This window comes from Ascaphus truei, unplaced genomic scaffold (genome assembly GCF_040206685.1).
Source record: "Ascaphus truei isolate aAscTru1 unplaced genomic scaffold, aAscTru1.hap1 HAP1_SCAFFOLD_1032, whole genome shotgun sequence".
Lineage (NCBI taxonomy): Eukaryota > Metazoa > Chordata > Amphibia > Anura > Ascaphidae > Ascaphus > Ascaphus truei.
Genome location: NW_027453897.1, coordinates 59,473 through 83,184, shown reverse-complemented (window position 1 = coordinate 83,184; position 23,712 = coordinate 59,473). Strand labels below are relative to the sequence as shown.

Genomic DNA, 23,712 nt, shown 5'->3' with positions numbered 1-23,712 from the left:
TCAACTCCCATCCTCATGGCAGGTCCCTCTTTTCTCCCCCCCTGCAACAGTCAGGTTCAGGATATCTGAGCTTTAGCACAGGTGGCTCAAAGATTGAGCCACCTGTGCTACAGCTGGGGCCGATTGAGCCACCTGTGCTGAAGTAGGAGGGACCATCTTGTTTGTGTAATGATTATATACACACACCAGACCCCCCTCCCCCCCCCCCCAAACCCCCCAGAAAAAGGCAATGTGGACTCCTGCTTTTACAAGTGCAAACTGGGCTCTTAAGTGTTTACAGACACCATGCAGAATTATACCAGTAAGGCCAATAATACAGTGTTCTATTTACCAAACAACTTCGTACAACTATGGACTCCATAAAAGAAATTCATGGGGCCAAAATGTGAAATAGATGGAATTTTATTCTAATAGCTTTAATCCAAATGAAATGTGCTCGTTTGACCGAATGAAAACAAGTATACAAAACAATTGTTTACTATTCATGTACTGAAAGCAATAAAGATTCCACATCACTAAATAAGCCAGCTGACAGGTCCTCAAGTTTCACTGTTCCAACAGCTCCAGCTTTTTCAGCGTTGATCAGACGTAGAAAGGAAGAAAGAAAAAAAGTATATATAAAAGAAAAAAAAGTTGCATTTATTTTCAGATGGCAAATCTGAATCTTCCAGCATGAGGAATGCCAGTGAGGAATGATTCCATACATATACTGACAAGGGCATTAGAACGGTTTTGAGTTTGAGAATGACCAACATGCTTATGTCTAGGCATTTTACAAAAACAATGATGATAGGTGTGTTTCTTAAGAGGTACAGTACTGTTTTGCCTAAGTAGGAGGGCAGGATTGATAGACTGCTTTCGGGATCTGAAAGAAGCACAAAACCAGCCACACAAAACACATCCAGTGTAAAGCAGCAGTACCATTTGGCAACTCTAGTGCTGGAGGTCTGGCGGCACCAGTGTGAGACAAACCTCTGCCATTTGTGGTCATGAGATTGCTGCAGTATGGCCACTAAGTACCCCTGGTTGAATAAAATGTGGGCTCAACTTCGATCAGGTCGACAGCTCTAGAAAATGAGCATTTTTGCCACAATTTTCCCGGCACGTCAATAGGGTCGAGTGCCTGGGCCCGACGTACCAGATATGTCACAAAGCCTGGTCAAGGTTAGGATTAGTTGCCTAGACAACTTTTTAGGCAAATCAGTCTAGTCGGTACCCAGGCACCAAAAATAAAAAACTGCATCCAATTTTCTTCTTACCGAAACAAGTGTGCCCACCATAGCAGAAAGACATGGCATAACCAAGTTGCAAGTGGACATTTCATTGTTGGTTTACCATATCACCTGGAAAACTGCCACTAAACATTAACCGAACAAAGGGGGTCAAAGGTTCCAAAATATTTGCCATTTTGCTCTGGTGGAAACCCTTGGATCAGGTAAGAAAAGTAAATAGGATTGAGGGAAATAGAGCTTTTCAAGGGGACACTTTTAAGGAAGGTTATCAAAGACCAGTGTACTGGCCACAATTCACATGGAGCAAGTAGCACAATTTACTTGGCAACTTCTCTCCAAGTGACAGGATAAGGCTGCGCTTATAGTGCCAGCGACAGGGTCGTCAGGCTGCGGGTGCTGGAAAAATCTAATTGAGATCCAGCGATCGCGACCAAGCCGTCGCGCTTTCTGTAAGCGCACGTGACAGCGGCAATGCATTTGTTTTGACGCGCCGTCGCTATAAGCGCAGCCCCGCAGCCTGGTCATCCAAGGAGCCTGCAATGCACAAGTACCTCTAGCACTGAGCCCAAGGGTTACAAAATTACCAGGACTACAAAAAGTGATGCACTCAGTTCATGTTGTGGTAACAGAGAAACGAAAAATGCCCACTTCTTAAAACTTTCTTGGCTTGTTATTCTGTTCCACATTGCAATCTTAAAACAGTTTTTCCAAGTCTTTACTCAAGCACAAAAGCTATAAAATGCAGACAGATCCAATGGCATAGCATTACATGGACCTATTATATTAACCATGCAAAGAAACCAATCATGGATTTTAACCCCTTCAGTGTAAACGATGCCTACAAAGCAATACCACCAGGCACCAAAGAGATTAAAGAGTTTTTTTTTTTTTTTTAAAGTTTTTTAAAGCCCTGCTCCATTTCAAATCCAGTACATTAAAACCCCACTACTATTCAGTTTGGTTGCTAGAGCAAAAACCAGCAACATACTCATTGTGTGTCCAAGAGGTAAACTGAAGAGTCTAAAAATATTTACTTTGTTTTGCTTTAAAAACTAAACCTAATGGATTCTCTACAGTAGGATGGTAACAGCCTGGAAAGCATATGAACTCGTGACTCATACTCGGCTTACGCCCCCTTACAGTACTAAAGGAAATGGTGATTTGATACGTTAAAAAAAAAAAGGTAAGAGTAATATTGCATAGGAGTACCAGAAACTGCCTCATTGGAAACAAAAAGTATTTACATTAAATAAGACAACTAACTTTTTTTCAGGCTTTGCCACATTTACAGCATGGTGCAATACATACTGTGGAGACAAAAAAGGAACTGATTTCTGGCACCCAATACCATAAAGTAGCACAGTTTGCCACATTAGAGAAAAGCGAAGGGAAGGAGGAATAAAGAAGGCAGGGAGAGACGGGGAAAAACAAAACAAAAACAAGAAGGACGTTTGCAGGTTTCATTTCTGGTTCCGGAGCTGATTAGACAACCAGTCCAGTCCTTCATAGAGACCATCTCCACTAGTGGCACAGGTTGCCTGGATGTACCAGTTTCTGTGGCGCAGGGAATGCAGTCCTAGCTTGTCTGTGATTTCTGCTGCATTCATAGCGTTGGGCAGGTCCTGAGAGAAGGGAGAGAAGGAAAGTTTTGCGGTTTACAGTAGCCTGGATAATGCCACTGGCTATTTTGCTTGGAAGGAAGTGATTTCTGTGCCGGCTAAAGTCTGTGTGTTTGAGGCCGATTGTTGCACGGCCTGAATTAAGATGCAGCCCTTTATACCTATACCAAACTCTGCAGCTCCTTTATGTACATGTGAACCTAGCTTAGAGGCCAACATCCAATACTACTGCATTTTTCCTCAATTGAGCTGCCGCTGCTGAAAACCACAAGCTTCCCAAAACGTTCCTATTCAATGTAAAAGCATTTTGGAATTTGCTGCTTTATGTTAACCCTAACATGTAAAAAAAAGCATTCGATCTTGCGGTGGCCATCAGCGGCTGTCATCTGCTCCAATTCTCCCCGCTACCTAAAGCATCTTTGGAATTTGCTGCCATAGTAAGGAAGTTAAGCAAATGTATTTATTCTTAACGCAACAAAAATAAAATAGGAGAATAGTCAATGGCAGCCAAAGATCCAGTCCACCACACTTTAATAAATCCCCCTTTTTAATTTGCAGACTGGAATACGATGGCATTCACATCGAAGTCTACAATATCTGCTTATATGACAGCAAAGAACACAAAGGAACTGTTATTGGTAGTGAGGAACATGTACAATACACCTACTTCTAGATAAAAAGAAACGTAGAAAGGGAACTTTGACTAAAGTTGCAGTGTTTCTCTCCCCAGAGTGGTTGCTCAAAAAGCATTGCGCTTAAATTGTTAAAGCTCAATTAAAGTCCGATACACCACTGGGTTAATCGTGACATTTTTATAACCGCCATTTAAGATTATGGAAAGACTTCCAAGGCTCCAGCAATGAGGTTAGAGAATCACATACTAAAGTGCAAGCCATTGTTGTACAGAGCGCAACGTGGGAGTAACGTTTGGAAACATTGCAACTGAAAGAGGCACTTCACACAAGAAAGGGTCACATAGAAACGGACTAGAAAGAAAAACGACAGACAGACAGACGTCATAATATTACCAAATTTAAAAACACAGTTAACAAACACCTCCCATAAATTATACATTAAAAGTGGAATTAAAATGACAGTTGGAGAGTGCCACAGACCGTTTCTCTACATACTTTCAAGTAAAGGAGACGCGAGTCTGGTGGTTATGAACGTTATATATTTTTTTTGCTGTTGGAAATATTACAAAATGTTTGGAAGTTTTGTACCATTTAATAAATCAGAGATTGCAGGAATTAACATGTTGCATCCACCCCCCATTTTTGTATTTTTATGAATTATAAATGAATACATGATCAACGCAAGATAAGATACCCCGAGAAGGTAAAACCTGCAGGAAACGGGGGGACGTCACCAACCTGTTTGTTAGCAAAAACTAATAAAACGGCGTCTCGAAGTTCATCTTCTGCCAACATTCTCATCAGCTCTTCCCTGGCCTCGTTCACCCGCTCACGGTCATTGCTGTCAACAACAAATATAAGTCCTGCACAGATATAAAAAGGAGAAAAATTACTTCTTTTCCGACACTAGATTCAAGAGGAAAATCCCACTTAAGGTTAAGGCAACGGCTTCTGAACGCCTACAAAGTTCAGAGTTCCTTGTGCTTTTTAAATGTGATTTCTTTAATATGGGGGGAGGGGGGGGTAGGTATCTGGAGGCATGAACATCCACAACCAGACCTAAGCAATACATTCTAACTTTTACATTTTAACTGAAAAGATAAAAATAAAACATTTATGAGTACTCAATTATTTTAAAATTATTTTTATTTTTAAAGAAAAAACACCCATGCTACATAGCACAGACAATTGAAAACACATACCCCACACTTTAATAAAAATAAAACATTTGGGGGGGGGAAAACCCCCATGATATTAAATGTGCAAAATTATTACTTTTTATTTTTAACTAGCAGACAATAGCATACATTTATCTACACTAGAGAGGCAGACACAGAATGGGGAGAGAATGGATGGGGGGCGGAAGAGAATAGAGGGAAGGGGGGAGGGAGAGAGAGAATGGAGGGACACAGACAAACACACACAGCTCCCTCTGCACCTCCTGCAGTTCAGAGATTCGACAGGGGGGTTGGGGGGGTACACACACACACACACACACACACACACACACACACACACACACACACACACACACACACCTCTGCACCTCCAGCAGTTCACACAGGGGGTGGGACACACACACACGGAAAGTATATGTGAGAGCTTCTCTACATAAGTGTGCATGTGTATGTATAGATACAGAACACAATCTCACATCAATGACTGTGCACACAAGAAGGGACATCTAAGGTGTCCCACATCCCTTACCCAAGCAAAAAAACTCAGTGTTGTCAGGTTTCAGTCACAGGCAGAGTTTTACAGCATGTATTTAGCATCAGAATAGAGATTCTCTCCCACTTCAGATACTTCCTGCTCAGCGCTGTGCTCATGGGAGTTGTAGTCCTCCTGCATCAAAACATTGCTTTCTGCAATGCAAGCACAACTACACTTCCCAGGATGCTCCGCTCTGACTTCACAGGGGATAGTTAAATACAGTACTGCAGGGACGATTCCCTGTGCCTCTATGCTTCAGCATCGCCCCTAGCAGATTTTTTTATTTTTTATTTTTTTTTTAAACCGATTTTTTTTACACGCATCCCAATTTCACACATGTGAAAATGGGAAAAAAAGGTGCGTCTTAGAATCGAGGAAATACGGTGTATTTAAATATTTGTATATTTAAATACCAGGAAGAACCGGCTCTAACTTCCCCGGCAGAAACCTTGGAAAAACCAGGGGCTTCCCATAGCTGAAAGAAGTGCAGCTCCGCACAGGGGAGTCCAGGTTTCCATCTTGGAGAAACAGGTGGAGAGGGAGGGAACTTCGCCTTTAAAGGGTTAGTTCCACACAGCGGGACAACAAAAATCTTATATTTAACAAATTCTCAGCAAAACTGGCTTCCTTAAACATTCAATCATCTGTAAAGCTGCAATTTCCATACTCGACATCAAAATTGTTTTCCTTATGCTGCTGCAATTAGCAAAGCCAACCTTTTTAGATTCTGTTATTGCATTTAGGAGATAGGTTTTCTGAACATGTGCCCATCAGGGAAATTAAGATGGCCGCTGCCATCCACACACCTTAAAGACAGGTGGTCATGGCAACATCAGATGCTAGTAAAATAATAGGTGAACACGCCGTAAAAATAAACGCATCAGAAAAATTATGCATGTTAGTTAATCTTCCTGACTAGAAAGAAAATAAGTTACTGGTGTCTTTCAGTGGCATGAAACCGGTCGGGTGGAGAAACACGTAGAGTGTGAGCAGAGTTCATTGCGCGGGACGCTCTATCCAGTGTTGTCTGCCTCCCGTCATCCGAGAATTCAACCCGGAAGTGTGGGTGCTGAAACGAGTGACGCGGGTCTAGCCGAGGAGTGGAGAGAACGCCCTGGTTTCCAGGTGATCGTGCTTGTTACTCGTACAAATATGCTGTTTTATATTTGACACCATGTGAGAGTATTATACCTTGTCTAGATAAATAATTTTTACAGTCTGCGCAATTGGCTTTTCTTACCTTATTCCACCAAAGCATCACACCTGTGGATTTCCTGGGTACAGACACCAACATAAAGACTTCATTGCCACGGATTTTTGGACAAGCACTAAAGATCTGGGAATCTGAGTACAAACTGTGCAGGATGTGAAAATCAAGATTGATTCACCCTGTGAGACCTATTGCACTGTGTTTGTGTGTTTGAGTGTTTCTTTTCTTTACATATACCTGCGCTCCCCATTAAAAACCTGGACTGGCGTCTTTCAGAACTCAGATTAAGTGTCTAAAAATGCGCCAAAGCATTTGTTTACCATGGGATCGGTAAATGTATAAAATTACAATTAAAATACCCATGCTTTATAAGACACCTTCCAGCATAGCATAAAATATGGCCACTTACAGTCCAATCAAGCAAGTAATGGGGGAACATTTGTTTTGTAAATATGGTCTTTTATGAACAACTCACTAGAAATGGACAATATGGTGTCTTATTGCAGGGATACTCAACTCCCTTAAGTCTTACTGACTAAATATGGCCCATAATGGTCGGGCACAAAACACACCAGGCTTTCATATTATACATTTTTTGTTTGGCTTGTCTTCAACATCCTCCCTTGTCCCCACAAGCAGCCCCTGTACAATGACCAACTTTGTAGCCAAGACATGTGCATGATATTCTACTACAGATCCAGACAGCATATCAAGGTTGTTTAACTTCAATCCATAGAACTACAAACAAATGGTTAATGTGTTAGCCTGGTCACAATGCAATGAACTACTCCTCAGTGGTTACATTTATTTCTGTGGGCCATTTGCAATATGTTGCACTCAGCAACACATCTGAAGTATAATTTTGTAACAAAAGATACACATACCTTGTGTGTTTTGGAAGTAGTGACGCCAGAGAGGCCTGATCTTATCCTGACCACCCACATCCCATACTGTGAAACTAATGTTCTTGTATTCTACGGTTTCTACATTAAATCCTGAAACACAAAGAGAGAGAAACCATTTACTTCATGCTAATGACTGCCGGAAATATAAAGTCAAGCAAATGAATTTATATAGACGCATACGGGCTAAACAAGCTAAAACGTGACCTATAGTTTAGCAAAACATTACAAGTACAGAACTAGCCATGCCTGCAGTTATTTGTGGGCACACTGGGTAGCAAGCATGGTGCTTTCCATTAGAGAGAAATGTCTTTGGTGAACGTGGTTAGGCTGCACACCAAAACAGAACATTTCATTCTGCTGCGGTTACCTTTACAAATTTGAGCCTTTTCTCTACTAGCTGCGCATACCTCACAATGCACCGCAGTACGCCGTGTGTCACTTAGGCTGTGGCCATAAGAGCTACGGCGCGAGCGGCGTCGCTCCGAAAACAAAAGACAGGCAGGCAATGCCATACAGCGCGCGTGCACCAGAGCGACGAGGTGGCTGATGTGTGGCGAGACAATTGTTTCATTTTGCGCGCAACAGCCAGGTCACATGCGCAGTTCAGCCAACGAGGGCGAACCGCTCGTGTGACATCACAGACACGCCCTCGCAACACCCCGCCACCCGATAGGCCATGGATCGGTTGTAATACAGGCGTGCGTGACGTCACCCGCGCCTGTACTATATCCGAGGCCTGATGCTGCGCAGAGATTAAAGTGACTGATGTCAGCCATTCTACCAAACATCTTACTTACCTATTGTTGGGATTGTAGTTACTATTTCTCCCAGTTTAAGTTTGTACAAAATAGTGGTTTTGCCGGCAGCATCCAGCCCCACCATAAGGATGCGCATCTCTTTCTTGCCAAAAAGGCCTTTGAAGAGGTTGGCAAACATATTCCCCATGTTGGAAATGTGGTATGATCAACACTGGCCAATGAAATCTAGGAAAGAAAAGAAAAAAAGACAATCAGGATACAGTGTACGCATGTGAACATTCTTCAGTAACTTGTGTCAGGTGGGCAGCGCAACATCATAAAATGGGAGGATTGTGATACAGGTATGCGCAAGTTCTTCGGCGCCAACATCAGGTAGAACTTGAGCACCTCCTGACGAAGTACTTGGTACGAAACGCGTAGAGGTCTCGACAGGTCATCCTGCGAGTGTATGCTGGTAAGCTGAGACGGAGCCTGCAGGAGACAGCAGCGGTTTTATCCATCTCCGCGGTGCCGAGACCCGGATCCTGTGCAGACACCGCGAGTCTGCTGACTGTCTCTGCGTGAGTGTCCGTTTCCCCTTGCCAGTGCCCAACCCTATGGCGGTTTCTATACAAATCTGTTGATAGGTTGTTTTCATGTTTGTTTTTTTTCATGTTTTTTATATAAATTTTACTGTATTTGTATACTGTGCAGCTTAGAATTTAGTCACCATCAGGTGTTCTCCTTGGTAGTACTTAGCCATCCAGCTGCACAGCTGTTCGAGGTGGGGTTGGATCCCCTCAGTTTTTGTGTATTTTTAATAAATAACCTTCCACTAATCCCTGGTGCGCATTTGTGCATTTTTTATTATCTTGTTTTTCAGGGTGCCTTCCCCCCTTTCTAAGGGGGGTTCACCTAGATTTGAGAGTTTCTGGGGAGACGCTTTATGTACATGCTGCAAAGGGATCATCCACATCATCACACAGCACGAGCGCTGAATATCCTGTTTTTTCTACCTTCAAGAACTTGAGCACTGCTAAGAAACAGTTCCACAAACTAAACAAGGGGAAAAAACTCCAACGCACAGCCCTGAACAAGGTAGGTCCCAAAAAACTAATAAAAATATATCAAATGCTTTATTCTTCCATAGTTTTTCCTTGATAAAGGGCGGATTGCCCGAAACGCGTTGGAGGGTACCTACCTCCGTTTTTTTAAACTATGGAAGAATAAAGCATTTGATATATTTTTATTAGTTCTGTGGGACCTACTCTGTTCAGGGCTGTGAGTTGGGAGTTTTTTTCCCTTGGATCTCTCTGCATTCTCCTGGCTGCACGCCCACCAAGATCTACTCAAATTGTGAGTAGTTATTCCTCTTTCTACCTACCTCTGGACTCCCCCAATGAGGCTGTAGGTCTGATTTTCTTCATATTTCAGCCTTCAGCCTTCAGGGCTAGAGACCTTGTTAATGGTATATGCTACATTATGAATACATACCTCACTAGCCCCAGTACCTATTTTTCTACATTATTACCTAAAGGATTTACACCAGGATTGGACTTTTATGTTGGAGCGCATATCACTCATTGACTCCACAAACTAAACAAGTCAGGACTTTGTGTATCAATGCAGAGAGAAGAAAGTGAGCACTGACGCACTGCGCCGTATTTAGAGACCATGTGCGTCATATGCAAGTCAGTATCACTATTAAGCTGGACACTTGCAAAAGAAAGAATGGTGCTCAACCAGATCTCCTCCCACTGTCATTCCTCATGTCACAAGCGGGTGACGATGGGGCAAAAGACAGACACCTTCAAGCAGGATACTTCCTAATTGTGCTTCCAAACGGGCTAGATACATGGACCCGACAACATTTGATAGGCAGTTTTATTTATAGGTTCCATTTAGACATTTAATAGGCCGCCACAACTAAAACCAATTACACACGCTCACCTTTCTAGACATTAATCAAACGTGTCAGTATTTATGGAACATTTCAAAGTCTACATGACCGTAGCAGCATTTAATCTAGTTAGTAACTCTAAAACCAAGGTAATGCATAACATTGTTGGAATGTGAAGGAGTCTTTTCTATAATACTGATACTGTAATGCAAAACTCCAGCTGATTGGACTATTTTTGCCTTTTCAATGTGCTCAGAATTTAAAATGCTTTTTATAGCAAAGTTTGACAGGTAGAAGGAAAAAATGGTTCAAACATGGCTTAGCTTCTATTTGTCTTTAATCAAGATAATAGCCTAAGGAACTGAGGTCTAAAAAGTTCATTGAAACGTTGTGACAGCTGCAAATATTACCGAGGTTTGAATAGTTTAATTATGAAAGCAGAAAAGTGACAGTAAGAACATTGGCAATTGAACCCATTTGAAGTTAGAGGATTGAATAGTACTCCAGGCACTGCCAGCAGCTACTGAGGCAAATCCAAATTGCATCTAAAGTCATACAACTTGCACTTTTCTGTATGCCCAGTTTCTTTAAAAGATCATTTTTCAGGAGTGTGGACTCCAACATAGGCTCCTATTCAATTAGCGGTTAAGATTTTCCCCCTTTGCTTGGGAGGATTTGAAGCTCTATTCATTTGTCAGCATTACAGAAAACCAAATCAATGGTAACGTTGTATACACATTTAACAAAATGCTGCATTTCATGGTATAAAGATTGGTAATATAAAAAGCAAACACACAAATACTTTGGACCAAGTAAGCTGTAAATGATTATTTAAGGCGTTTAGCAAATAGACATCAGTTACCTATAACAGACTTACTTTGATTTAACTTTGCTAAAACGTGTTTGTTTAAACAAACAAAAAAAAAAAAAAACAACTAAAGTCAGTCAACTGCTTCCACTTAATACTAGTGAGATATGAAACCAAGGAAGAACAAACAGAATATTGTTTGAGGAAAGGGTGTAGTGAAATGTGTCCTAGCCAGTTTAGACTCACAAATACTCCTGAGACTATGCTAATATATTTCTATCCTGTTTTGCCTAAAATTTCAATTAACCTCAAAAGATGTAATTCAGCGCACTAGTAGCTGTATTCATCCTAAAGGGTTGTAGCTGGGCAGCAGATAGCAACGCTCATGTTGGTCCATGAGAACAAAACTAAACAAAGAGACCTGTTGCGATTTGATAGCTCTGTACCATAATTTCATATATGACAAACTACTGTTCTATTAAAGCATAGAACAATCTGAACTGAGCTGCTAAAGAGAAATTAGGCCAAACCAACAATATTTCTCAAGTGCTTTGTAAGTCTCATTATCCTACTGGCTCCTCTTATAAACCCAACATGCCTGCCGTCCCACGGAACACATGTGGAATAAAGGCCGTCCCACGGAACACATGTGGAATAAAGGCCGTCCCACGGAACGCATGTGGAATAAAGGCCGTCCCACGGAACGCATGTGGAATAAAGGCCGTCCCACGGAACACATGTGGAATAAAGGCCGTCCCACGGAACGCATGTGGAATAAAGGCCGTCCCACGGAACGCATGTGGAATAAAGGCCGTCCCACGGAACGCATGTGGAATAAAGGCCGTCCCACGGAACGCATGTGGAATAAAGGCCGTCCCACGGAACACATGTGGAATAAAGGCCGTCCCACGGAACGCATGTGGAATAAAGGCCGTCCCACGGAACACATGTGGAATAAAGGCCGTCCCACGGAACGCATGTGGAATAAAGGCCGTCCCACGGAACACATGTGGAATAAAGGCCGTCCCACGGAACACATGTGGAATAAAGGCCGTCCCACGGAACACATGTGGAATAAAGGCCGTCCCACGGAACACATGTGGAATAAAGGCCGTCCCACGGAACACATGTGGAATAAAGGCCGTCCCACGGAACACATGTGGAATAAAGGCCGTCCCACGGAACGCATGTGGAATAAAGGCCGTCCCACGGAACGCATGTGGAATAAAGGCCGTCCCACGGAACGCATGTGGAATAAAGGCCGTCCCACGGAACGCATGTGGAATAAAGGCTAACTCTAAATTACAGATTACCTGTGAACACAACAGAATATGACAATGTTTCAGATGAAGCAGCATCACCTTCAAAATACAATGCTTTTTATTTTATTTATCAGTTGTGTAGCATTAAATACTTATTGAATTTTTTACATTTATTCATCCCCCCCGACCCTGCCCCTTTGAATGAGTTTTAATGTATTAAGCGTCCTCGAGTTGCTATGGCAACCATTTAGAAAGGTACAACACTTCCTCTTCTGAAATAGGCTGCGAAAGTGTGAATGCGAGGAAACAATACATTCACTGATCGATCGGCATTTTAGATAATGACACTGCCTTAGGCCGCGCTTAGTGCCGGCGACCCATGACGTCACCGTCGCCGCAAGCGAAAGTTGTATTTTGCTTTGCGGCGGCGCGGGCAACCAGGCTCCTGATTGGTTTAGGGGCTGTCACATGAGGCGACCGCCCCTGAAAATTCAAATAATTACAGCTGCCAAAAATCGCGTCGCCAAGGCGCTTTGTCGCGCTTACTATAAGCGCACGCGGCGGCGGCAATGCATTTGTTTTCGGGCGACGTCTCGCCGGCACTATAAGCGCGGCCCTACAGACAAGGAACCGCTGCATTTATTTATGGGGGGAAAAGGCCAAGAGGGAAAATGTGTTTTAATATAGACTACTTTAGAGAACTTTACACAGGTAAGCAGCAAAAGAAATCGTGTAAGTGAAACCTATTCAGAGCCATTTTATCTCCTATGCCCAACTTAGAATACATGGCACCGCATGCCAACTGATATACTGAAATCAGTAAACATTTGTTTCTACCACCATTTCAGTGACACCCGTTTCTCATTCACTCCCCATAATTCCTGCGTGGGGAACCTCAGTATCTGACTGCAGGATCCAGTGCCCAAGGGTCTCTGTGCATTATAAAAAATAAAATTAATTCCTACAGACCATCAACAAACTGTCTCTTGTTAAACCACTACTGTGTATCTGAAAGACTTGAGGGGTAATGGAAACATGTACAACAACATCTGTGAAAAATACCATAGGTCAAATTTGCTATGCCCATTTATCAAATAAATGGCATCTACATTTGGTTTAGAAACACAGAATATAACTCATATCCGAGTGACAAAAGTCAAACCTAACCAATCTGCATTCACTACACCAGTCTTGTACTAAGAACACTTAATGTTTGCAAGCCACTGCCCTGACCATTTGGTAAGGCTAAGGCCCCGCTCCCTCAGTCAGCGCGCCCGCACTGCAGACAGTCGGGGCGCTGACAGACACAGACCGCGATATGCGGCCTGTAGGGAGCCGGGGCTAGAGTGGGAGGGAGGGGCGTGGTTTAAGCAGAGGGGGGCGTGGTTTAAGCGGAGGGACCCGCTACCCCCCCCCCTCCACGGGCTCGGGCTCCCGGAGGGAGCTGCTGCGGGCTGCCCTACTCACACGCTGACATTCAGGCACACACACACACAGACAGGCACTCATGCACACAGGCACTCACGCTGCTTTCCCTCCACACTCTCCTCCCCGCTCCCCGAAGCCTCCCCTCCTCATTGGCTCACAGCCACACCATGTGATGCGTCGACGCTTGGGATTACAATTCTCTTGAATCCCCTAGCGGCTGACGCGTCACAGCACGTAGTGAGCTGTGCCGTGAGGGGGGACTGGGACCGGCTCCGGAGTATTCCTCTGCTGGTGGGGAACGCTCGTGCGGCCGCCCGCGCCGCGGGTCCCAGGCCTAAGAGTCATTGAGGACACTGCTGTTCATGGAAAGTGAAAAACACTAATTTTCTTTAGCTGCAAAGCGGAGGGGGAGCATATTTTGCAGGCTTGCTCCTATCAATGCACCACAGAAGTGTAAGGGAACGTGGAAGAATATATCACTAGACTTCCCTTACTTATTTTTAACTCCAAGTACTGCAGGAGAATGGAACACTTTGCTCTGTAGGTTTACACAGCATTTAAAAAATGGGTTAAAACACTGTCTGCTTACTTCATACTTATCACTACAGTACACAGCTATTGTCTTGTTAGAGCTGCTAACCAGCTCTCATTCCCAGCTGGAAGATCCTCACACATACAAAGCTTGAGCTCATTTTTATTACAAGCAACTTATTTTGAGGGATTTATAGTGAAAACTAGAGCCTTGAATTGCCTGAAACAAAAAAAAAAAAAAAGGATACTCCTTCGTACCATACTGTACCAGAATCCAAATTGTACGATGCTATAAAATACAATTAATAAAAGGTTTCTGTGTGCCTAGAAAGTCATGAGACCTTGTGAACGGAAACCTTGGTTTGCTCTAGTTGTGAGCCTTGTGCTGAGCAACAAGAACTGACTCATCACTGAAAACAATGACACCACCTTTGAAGCAGGATAGCCTGGTTCAAATACCAGTGTCAACTCCTTGTGACCATGGGGAAGTCCCTATCTTTGTGTGCCCCAGGTGCCAATATTAGATTGCAAACTATGGCACAGGGACGCATAATCCTGAAAATGTTGGTGTTATACACAAAAAAAAAGTTATAATTGTTATTGCATCTAACGGAAGCCACATACCACTGGGAAAGCTACTCCTCCCCATCACACTTTCCTTATTTCAATAGTTTCTTATGAGTGAGTAAAATGGCAGCTGACAAATTAGTCCAACCATCGGCTTGTTTCCACCGGCACCATTCTGATTCATGTTTCCTTTTCTCTTTAAATAACCCACATTTCAGGAACACGGGATAAGAACGATTCTCCCATTGCCAATTAGCACTGCGTAAATGGAAATCCCACCCACTGAATTTACTTGCAGAAGCCTGGTCTCCAATGGTAAAGTAAATAACGAAAAGCTACATAGAAATAGCAGCAGGAATGCTGCTTTACAGCAAAAGTAAAGTGGCCTTTCTAATTAACTAGTATTTTATTTATAGAGTTTGGAAAAAAATATAGAGGGTTTAATTTGTCCTAATGGTCCCGTCATTCCATACTTTTAATTCATAAACAGAAACAAAAATAGCAGTCCATATGGAAGTTCGGTTTGGTAATCCACATGCTTTGCAATTGAACGGCTCTTAATTTGTAAGAGGGTATTCCTGTATTTTAAAAAGATCACCTCATTGAATTCTAGAGGGGATATTATTATTAACAACACATTTCATATAGCGCTTTTCTGTTAACTCAAAGCACTTCACAATTACAGTACAGTGCGCGGTACGCAGCTCATGGGGATTTTTACACAGACAGTCCCTGCCCAGATGAGTTTAAAAATCTAAGTTTTTGGTGCCTGAGGTGACATGCGCAAGGTCCAAAGTAGCCGACACCGGGAATTTAGCCAGGTTTCCCTGCTTCAAACTATATAGTGTCGTGTCTTTACTCAGTGAGCCACTCCTCCTCCCTACTACGCAAGAATGTGACTCTCCCATCAAGACAAACAGTATATGAGAACATTACAGAGTAACCCCATTAAATTCTATAAGGGTGTGTGTGTGTGTGTCAGAGCATGACTAAGACTTTTTTTTGCTTATAGAAATTCTGCAGAAAAAAAATAGCAAGGTACGATAGAATTCTTGATGACATTAATCAATGTTTTTAAGACTGATATAGGACAAAAAAGTCTGCGTGCAAGAAAAAGGTAAAAAGGATTGTGGTTGCTGACTGACAATTCAAGATGCAACAGCAATGGTGAACCCGTACCGCACCATGGCGGCTGCTACTATTTCCTATGGTCCGTCATTTTTCAACAATCACAGAATTGCACATAAGTTGCAACTAGTGGTGTTCATCTTTTTTTAATGTTCCAAATCAAGAGCAAACATGTCTGATAGCAACAAACTTGCTGGAGAGCCTACTGCTAATGGCAAGGTCACTGCACCATGCCCTTGGAACACAACTGTGGTCCTAACACTGAACATGCATCCTGTCACAGGACGGCTAATAATCGGCTCACCAGTGGCTGCTTAATGTTGGCACTGATCAACAATGATCAGGGGGTCTCCAGGTGCTGAATCAATTAGAAGAAAAAAAAGTGTAAGAAAAATAGAATTGTTGGTTCAAATATAGTATATACTGAGCAGCATACAGAAACAATGAGCTTTATACAGATTTTACAAAGTTACATTTCCATGTCTCATGTTAGAATTTTTTCCATTAAGCCAATGCTGCAAAAGAGTAAACTCAGGCTACGGTCCCAGTGCCTTCTACAGCGCACACCGAGCGTACAAGCACCGCCCCCAAAGGGGCTGGGCCCAGTAGGTACCTTCGCGCGGAAGGTGCAGCCGCGCTCTACTGCAAGTTTTTGCCAATACAAAAAAAATTTGTAACTTGCGACGGAGGCATGGCCACGCCCACCGGCGGTTCAGCTGAGGGCGAACCAGCCGCGTGAGGTCATGGCCATGCCACCGCAAACCCCCCGCCATGTCACCTCCCTTCGCAATCTCCCCCTCTCTCCAAAGACCGCAGATCGCAGTGAAGTGCTGTGCAAGCACCCCCCCCCCCGCCAGACGCGCGTGCTACAGTGTACACTGGGACCGCGGTTTAAGGCTGCGCTTATAGTGCCGGCGACAGCGACGTTGCGTCAAAACCAATTTGATTTTTCCAGCAACCTCAGATAAGAGAGAAATGGCAGAGCACAACCGGAATCATCCGAACAAGAAATTAGGAGGAAAGTGCGTTATCCATAAAAAATAATTAATAGTCATGGAAGGAAAAAGGTCAAGGCATTACCCTACCAACATGTTTCGTGCTACACAGAGCACTTTATCAAGGCCTTATCTGCATCCATCTCCAAGGACAGAGGCGCACCCAGAGGTCTGGTGGGATCAACGTGGACGCTGCAGCAGACTCGTGAGTTTTCTTGCTTGCTACATGGGCATATCATTATTCCACAAAAGGATTAGGGTACTATTCATTGGGGTGATTAGCCTTTGAGTTCATGGAAAATTTGAGTGCCATCTATGGTGGTTTACCAACTAGGATACCACACCCAGTATCCCCTACAATCAAGACTATATCCCAGACCTCATATAGGATTCATTATCTTCATAATATTATCATTATAGCTGTATACAGTTCTTAACACCACGCATTACACTTCCAGCAACCGCAGCCTGACGTCACCGGCACTATAAGCGCAGCCTAAGGGGTCATTAATGCCCGATGCTCAAATTATAAGCCTGTGCACAAATACCAATGAGCATGTACAGAAGCCATTTCATGGGGCAAAGACCCGGGCAACAGCAAAATACTAAATGGTCATTCAAGTGAGACACTAAAAAGGTACCGCTGTGCAAAGTTTGAGGAAAATTGAGGTATAAAAGAACAAGTATACACGAACAAGAGATATCCTCATTAAGGTGATCACTCTGTTACCCAGGTTCAGAAGTATGTCATATGAATTGTAGATAACGGTTAATATTTTATTTGAACAATTAAAATGGGATGTATATAGATACACACTAACGGCGATAGGTGCACTAATAATTAAAATGTTGCCAAAGTCTAGGTGTCAAATTAGTATAGACAAATGAGATAAATGCTGCACACCTCAAAATATGAACAAAAAGTGATACAATCACCGGTGCTCCAGTGCTTGTACGAAAGTCTGTAATCAGTCCTGGGTAGATAATAAAAGGAACAAAGGGCACAACGGATTTAGAATATCCAAACTCATTTATTGAGTGTTGGCTCAATAAATGAGTTTGGATATTCTAAATCCGTTGTGCCCTGTGTTCCTTTTATTGTCAAATTAGTATAGACACCTTTCTGGAATGCTTAATGCTTCCGAATTAATGAATAGGGGAAACGTAGGTCAAAGTCTTTCTACTAGACTTTCTTTGGTTAATAATCACAGGATAAATGGCTTTTTGCAATCTCTCCAAGGAGATTCTTATGAGGGAGAGGATTGTATATACAAGCTGGTTGTTTGATACTTTAGTGTAATCCTATTTTAATTGTTCAAATAAAATATTAAGTTTCACCTACAATTCATATGACATACTTCTGAACCTAGGTACCCGAGTGCTCACCTTAATGAGGATTTCTTTTCTTGTATACTGTATTGTGTCTTTATTTATATAGCGCCATTAATGTACATAGCACTTCACAATAGTAATACGCAACAATCATAAATCTTAATATATAAAATCGAAAGGTTGGTACTAGCTGCGGTGAATCTGATTGGTCCTCAGCCTCTGGCCAATCAGATTGGTGGCTCTATGATGTCACCCAGCTCTATGACGTCACCCAACTCCCTCTCCCTCCCCCCCACCGGCTCCTGGACGGAGGGGAAGCGCGGCGCTGCCCCAGCCGCCAACGCTCACTTCCCTCCCCGGCGGGGGGACAGGCAGTGGGAGGCAGCCTCCGGAAGGACCCCCTTCCTCCTGCAGCTGCCCCCGGTGAGATGGCGGCGCACAGCGGACAGGCGGGGGTGGTATTCAGTCAGGAGAGGGGGGGGGGGGGAGGGAGTCAGGAGAGAGGGTGGGGGAGAGAGAGGGTGGGGGGGAGGGAGTCAGGAGAGAGGGTGGGGGGGAGGGAGTCAGGAGAGAGGGTGGGGGGGAGGGAGTCAGGAGAGAGGGTGGGGGGGAGGAGTCAGGAGAGAGGGTGGGGGGGAGGGAGTCAGGAGAGAGGGTGGGGGGGAGGGAGTCAGGAGAGAGGGTGAGGGGGAGGGAGTCAGGAGAGAGGGTGAGGGGGAGGGAGTCAGGAGAGAGGGTGAGGGAGTCAGGAGAGAGGGTGAGGGGGAGGGAGTCAGGAGAGAGGGTGGGGGGGGGGGAGTCAGGAGAGAGGGTGGGGGGGGGAGTCAGGAGAGAGGGTGGGGGGGAGGGAGTCAGGAGAGAGGGTGGGGGGGAGGGAGTCAGGAGAGAGGGTGGGGGGGAGGGAGTCAGGAGAGAGGGTGGGGGGAGGGAGTCAGGAGAGAGGGTGGGGGGGAGGGAGTCAGGAGAGAGGGTGGGGGGGAGGGAGTCAGGAGAGAGGGTGAGGGGGAGGGAGTCAGGAGAGAGGGTGAGGGAGTCAGGAGAGAGGGTGGGGGGGAGGGAGTCAGGAGAGAGGGTGGGGGGGAGGGAGTCAGGAGAGAGGGTGGGGGGGAGGGAGTCAGGAGAGAGGGTGAGGGGGAGGGAGTCAGGAGAGAGGGTGAGGGGGAGGGAGTCAGGAGAGAGGGTGAGGGGGAGGGAGTCAGGAGAGAGGGTGGGGGGGAGGGAGTCAGGAGAGAGGGTGGGGGGGAGGGAGTCAGGAGAGAGGGTGGGGGGGAGGGAGTCAGGAGAGAGGGTGGGGGGGAGGGAGTCAGGAGAGAGGGTGGGGGGGAGGGAGTCAGGAGAGAGGGTGGGGGGGAGGGAGTCAGGAGAGAGGGTGGGGGGGAGGGAGTCAGGAGAGAGGGTGGGGGGGAGGGAGTCAGGAGAGAGGGTGGGGGGGAGGGAGTCAGGAGAGAGGGTGGGGGGGAGGGAGTCAGGAGAGAGGGTGGGGGGGAGGGAGTCAGGAGATAGGGTGGGGGGAGGGAGTCAGGAGAGAGGGTGGGGGGGAGGGAGTCAGGAGAGAGGGTGGGGGGGAGGGAGTCAGGAGAGAGGGTGGGGGGGAGGGAGTCAGGAGAGAGGGTGGGGGGGGAGGGAGTCAGGAGAGAGGGTGGGGGGGAGGGAGTCAGGAGAGAGGGTGGGGGGGGGGGAGTCAGGAGAGATAGTCAGGAGAGAGGGTGGGGGGGAGGGAGTCAGGAGAGAAGGGGGGAAGCCTGAACAGCTGTGAAGAGGGGGGGAAGGGAGTTGAGAGGGAGGATGGGGGAGGCAGAACATTACATCACGGGCAACGCCAGGTATATCAGCTAGTAACAAATATAAATAACAGGTCATGGGAATAAGTGCTTCAGACAAAACCAACATTTAGGAAGAGGAGTCCGTGCACCGAGGAGCTTACAATCTAATTTTTAGGTAGGAAAAATGTACAGAGACAGTAGGAGGGCGTTCTGGTAAGTGCATCTGCAGGGGGCCAAGCTTTATGTATCATGCGTATATGTATTAGCCATGGTGCTACTCATATGCTTCTTTAAGCAAGTGTGTCTTAAGGTGGGTACTGAGGGTGCTAGTCAGGTATTGAGGGGAAGGGCATTCCAGAGGTGTGGGGCAGTCAGCGAGAAAGGTTAAGGCGGGAGAGGGCTTTAGATACAAAGGGGGTAGAGAGAAGACATCCTTCAGAAGAATGCAAGAGTCGGGATGGTGCATAGTGAGAAATTAGGACTGAGATGTAAGGAGGGGCAGATTGAACAAGGCAGGTAGAAATAAAAGTACATCTTCTTTCTTCTGTCCTCAGAGACTCAGAAGTATATTACCAATATACATTAAAGTATACTTTATTAAATATAGTGTGTTTTTACATTCGGAACCGTTGTCCAAACAAGCTTCCCAAGCTAACCCATAGGCGCCAGTAAGTCAGCTGGACATGGGAGTTCAAAGCAGCCAGAGAAAGTGAATAGCATTTGGTCAGCAGTGAAAGGCAGAGTACCAGGTTCGGAGATCAATGGCAGCCGCCCGGGCTGCCACTTGCTCTGCCAGACATGGTGGAGCCTGTCCCAGCGGGTGGCATTGAGATAGCCAGGGAGAGAGGTGGCAAGCTTGCGCATGTCCCTTGGCTATTTCAGATTTCCCACTGACCCGGCTTTTCTAGTCGACTTGGCTTCGATTGGTTGCTTGGGAATTTTCCCACGCGTTGATTGATTGCTGAGTTTTGTGAATGAAACTCAGACTATAAGAATTTGTTAGCCAATCAGATTGTAGTTCTCCGGTAGTAAGAGCGCGGGGGCGGGCTTTTCAAAGTTTCTTCTGCAGAAGAGCAACCGGCTTCAATTTCATGCCTGAAAAGCCTGCCTGCCAGAAACTAAGTCCAGCTTTTTGCGCCCAAGTTCTCAAAATCGAACGTAGCGGACGCAGCTGGGATGTTATGCCGATTTGAGTTCCAGAGGATTTGGAGTAACTCACGGTCAGGACGGACCAAGTTCTCAGGAGAGAACGTAGCGGTGGCGTATTACATTTTATGCCGATTTGGGTTCCAAGAGATTCCGGGCTAAGTCCCGGTCAGGGTAAAACTCCTTTATAAAGTTCCCTGCCCATAGAAAAGTCTAGTTTTCAACTCCAGTCCCAAAATAAGTGTATCATTGTGTTTAAGCGAATTTATGCAAATAAAGTTCCATTTATTTCATTACCTTGTTTTGCTCAATGAATGATCCTGTAAAAAAGGTGTAAATAACCTGGTCTCCTGTGACAAGGGGTACAATCCTGTCCCAATCTCCCCACAGGTCTAGTATATAACTGTCCCAGTCCTGTCTGTTAGGATGGCATACCCATTGAAGTCCGTAAGAACAACTGATGCGTTTCTATAGGACTCAAACCAGGTAAAATAATAAGGGGAAAAAGATCTAAAATATTACGTTACACATATATTTATTAATATCCATATAAATCAAGGGTGGGCAACTCCCATCCTCAATCACCACCAACAGGTCTGGTTTTCAGGATACCACTGATTGAGCCACCTGTGCAGAAGCAGCGATATCCTGAAAACCAGACTTGTTTGTGGTCCTTGACGACTGGTGTCGCCCACCTTTGACCTATATGGATGTTAATAGAGGACGACATTGCTGTTTTTAGCTGCAGAGGACAGGACTACCAAGTAACTTATCAATGGGAGATATGACATTTAGGAGGGGGACAATTCTGTCATTTAAACATATGGAAGAATCTGGTGTGCGCAAGGGACGACCCCCCACTTCTAAGAGGGTGATCCCATTTAAGGATATAGCAGGATCCGTAACAATTGTCTAGGACGGTAATTCTCACTTTGAAGAAAGTGACTGTAATGAAGAATACGAAAGTCAATGGTTAAACTGATGCATATCAAAGTGACAACCACTGAAGTCTGAGACCCAAAGAGTGGCACAATGGTACGTGATAGGACAAAACAAGGCCTTTAAGAGTGTGACCCAACTTAAAAAAAAGTCTATGGGGGTGTACGTAAAAAGGGTGACCTTTTCAAATGGTGCACACCATAGGAAAGGGGCAACTCTGAAGCCTCTGCCGCAAAAAAAACGATAAACTGGAGAATGGTTCTAGCTTTTAAAATAAGGACCCCGACGGGGGGCAAGGCCACATGGCAGAGGGGACCCTGCCGGTGTGTGTGTGTGGGGAGGGGTGTGTTTGCAAGGCTACATGGCAGAGGGGACCCTGCCGGTGTGTGTGTGTGTGTGTGTGTGGGGAGGGGTGTGTTTGCAAGGCTACATGGCAGAGGGGACCCAGCCGGGGGGGGGGGGGGGGGGGGGCGAGGGGACCCAGCCGGGGGGGGGGGGGGGGCAAGTACACCCCCCTCCCCTCTGCTGTGTGAGGGGGCGGGGGGCAAGTACACCTCCCCTGCTGTTTGAGCCGAGGGTCAGCACACATGCCCCCCCCCCCCCCCCCGGGCTCACACAGTAGGGGGGAGGGTAAGTACACCCCCCCTAACCCCCGCTGTGTGAGTAGGGGGGGCAAGTACAGGTCCCCCACCCCGCTGTGAGTCGGGGGGGGGGGGCAGATACACTTCCCCTCCCTCCGCTGTGTGAGCCGGGGTGCAGGTACACGTCACCTCCCACCCCTCACTGTGTGAACCTGGGGGGGGGGTCAAGTATAGGTCCCCTCCCCCCCGCTGTGTGAGCCGGGCCCTGCAGCTCCTGTGAGCCGGGGCCTCCCGTGTGACTGAGCGGTCGGGACTCCCGGCTTGTTATACGGGCCGCTCACTCACCTTTTGCCGCTGCTGTCCCCGGTGTCTCCCTGTCTCTCCTTCTCGCGACTGTCTCTGCTTCTCACGGGTGTCTCTCCTGCTCTGTCTGTCCGAGGCGTTGGTTTGAACGGCACAAGATGGCGGATCCCGGCGGCCACGTCAGAGAGCGGCGCGCTGCGTAATGTGCGTGCGTCACTAACATGGCGGCCGGGAGACGCGAGACGGGGGCGGGGCGTTTCAGGGGATGGGAGAGAAGGAAACGTGAGAAGGAGGGAGTGTGTGAGAGAGGGAGGGAGTGTGTGAGGGAGGGATGGATGAAGTGAGGATGAAGTGAGGGTGTGTATGAGGGATGGAGGGAGGAGGAAGTGATTGTGTGTATGAGGGATGGAGGGAGTGTGAGGGATGGAGGGAGGAAGAAGTGAGGGTGTGTGTGATGGAGGGAGGAGGAAGTGAGGGGGTGTATGAGGGATGGAGGGAGTGTGAGGGATGGAGGGAGGAAGAAGTGAGGGTGTGTGTGATGGAGGGAGGAGGAAGTGAGGGGGTGTATGAGGGATGGAGGGAGTGTGTGAGGGATGGAGGGAGGATGAAGTGAGGGGGTGTGTGAGAGAGGGAGGGAGTGTGTGAGGGATGGATGAAGTGAGGGTGTGTGTGATGGAGGGAGGAGGAAGTGAGGGTGTGTATGAGGGATGGAGGGAGTGTGAGGGATGGAGGGAGGAAGAAGTGAGGGGGTGTGTGATGGAGGGAGGAGGAAGTGAGGGGGTGTGTGATGGAGGGAGGAGGAAGTGAGGGGTGTGTGATGGAGGGAGGAGGAAGTGAGGGTTGTGTGAGGAAGGAGGACGTGAGGGGTAGAGGGGAAGGGAGTGAGGGTGTGTGTGAGGGGTAGAGGGGAGGGAAGGGAGGGTGTGTGTGAGGGGTAGAGGGTAGGGAAGGGATGGAGGGTGTGTGTGGGGTAGAGGG

The 23,712-nt window shown here is 46.1% G+C and overlaps 1 protein-coding gene across 1 annotated transcript; it reads right to left on the bottom strand.

Moving 5' to 3' along the window:
* Positions 1 to 386: 386 nt before the first annotated feature.
* ARF1 (ARF GTPase 1) lies at positions 387 to 22,957 on the bottom strand. The gene is made up of 5 exons (XM_075581076.1): positions 22,777 to 22,957; positions 8,112 to 8,297; positions 7,294 to 7,404; positions 4,225 to 4,349; positions 387 to 2,854 (listed from the first exon to the last, which is right to left on the bottom strand). The coding sequence occupies exons 2-5, from the start codon at positions 8,257 to 8,259 to the stop codon at positions 2,693 to 2,695; spliced, it is 546 nt and encodes a 181-aa protein (XP_075437191.1). The 5' UTR covers positions 8,260 to 8,297; positions 22,777 to 22,957; the 3' UTR covers positions 387 to 2,692.
* Between the last annotated feature and the right edge of the window lie 755 nt (positions 22,958 to 23,712).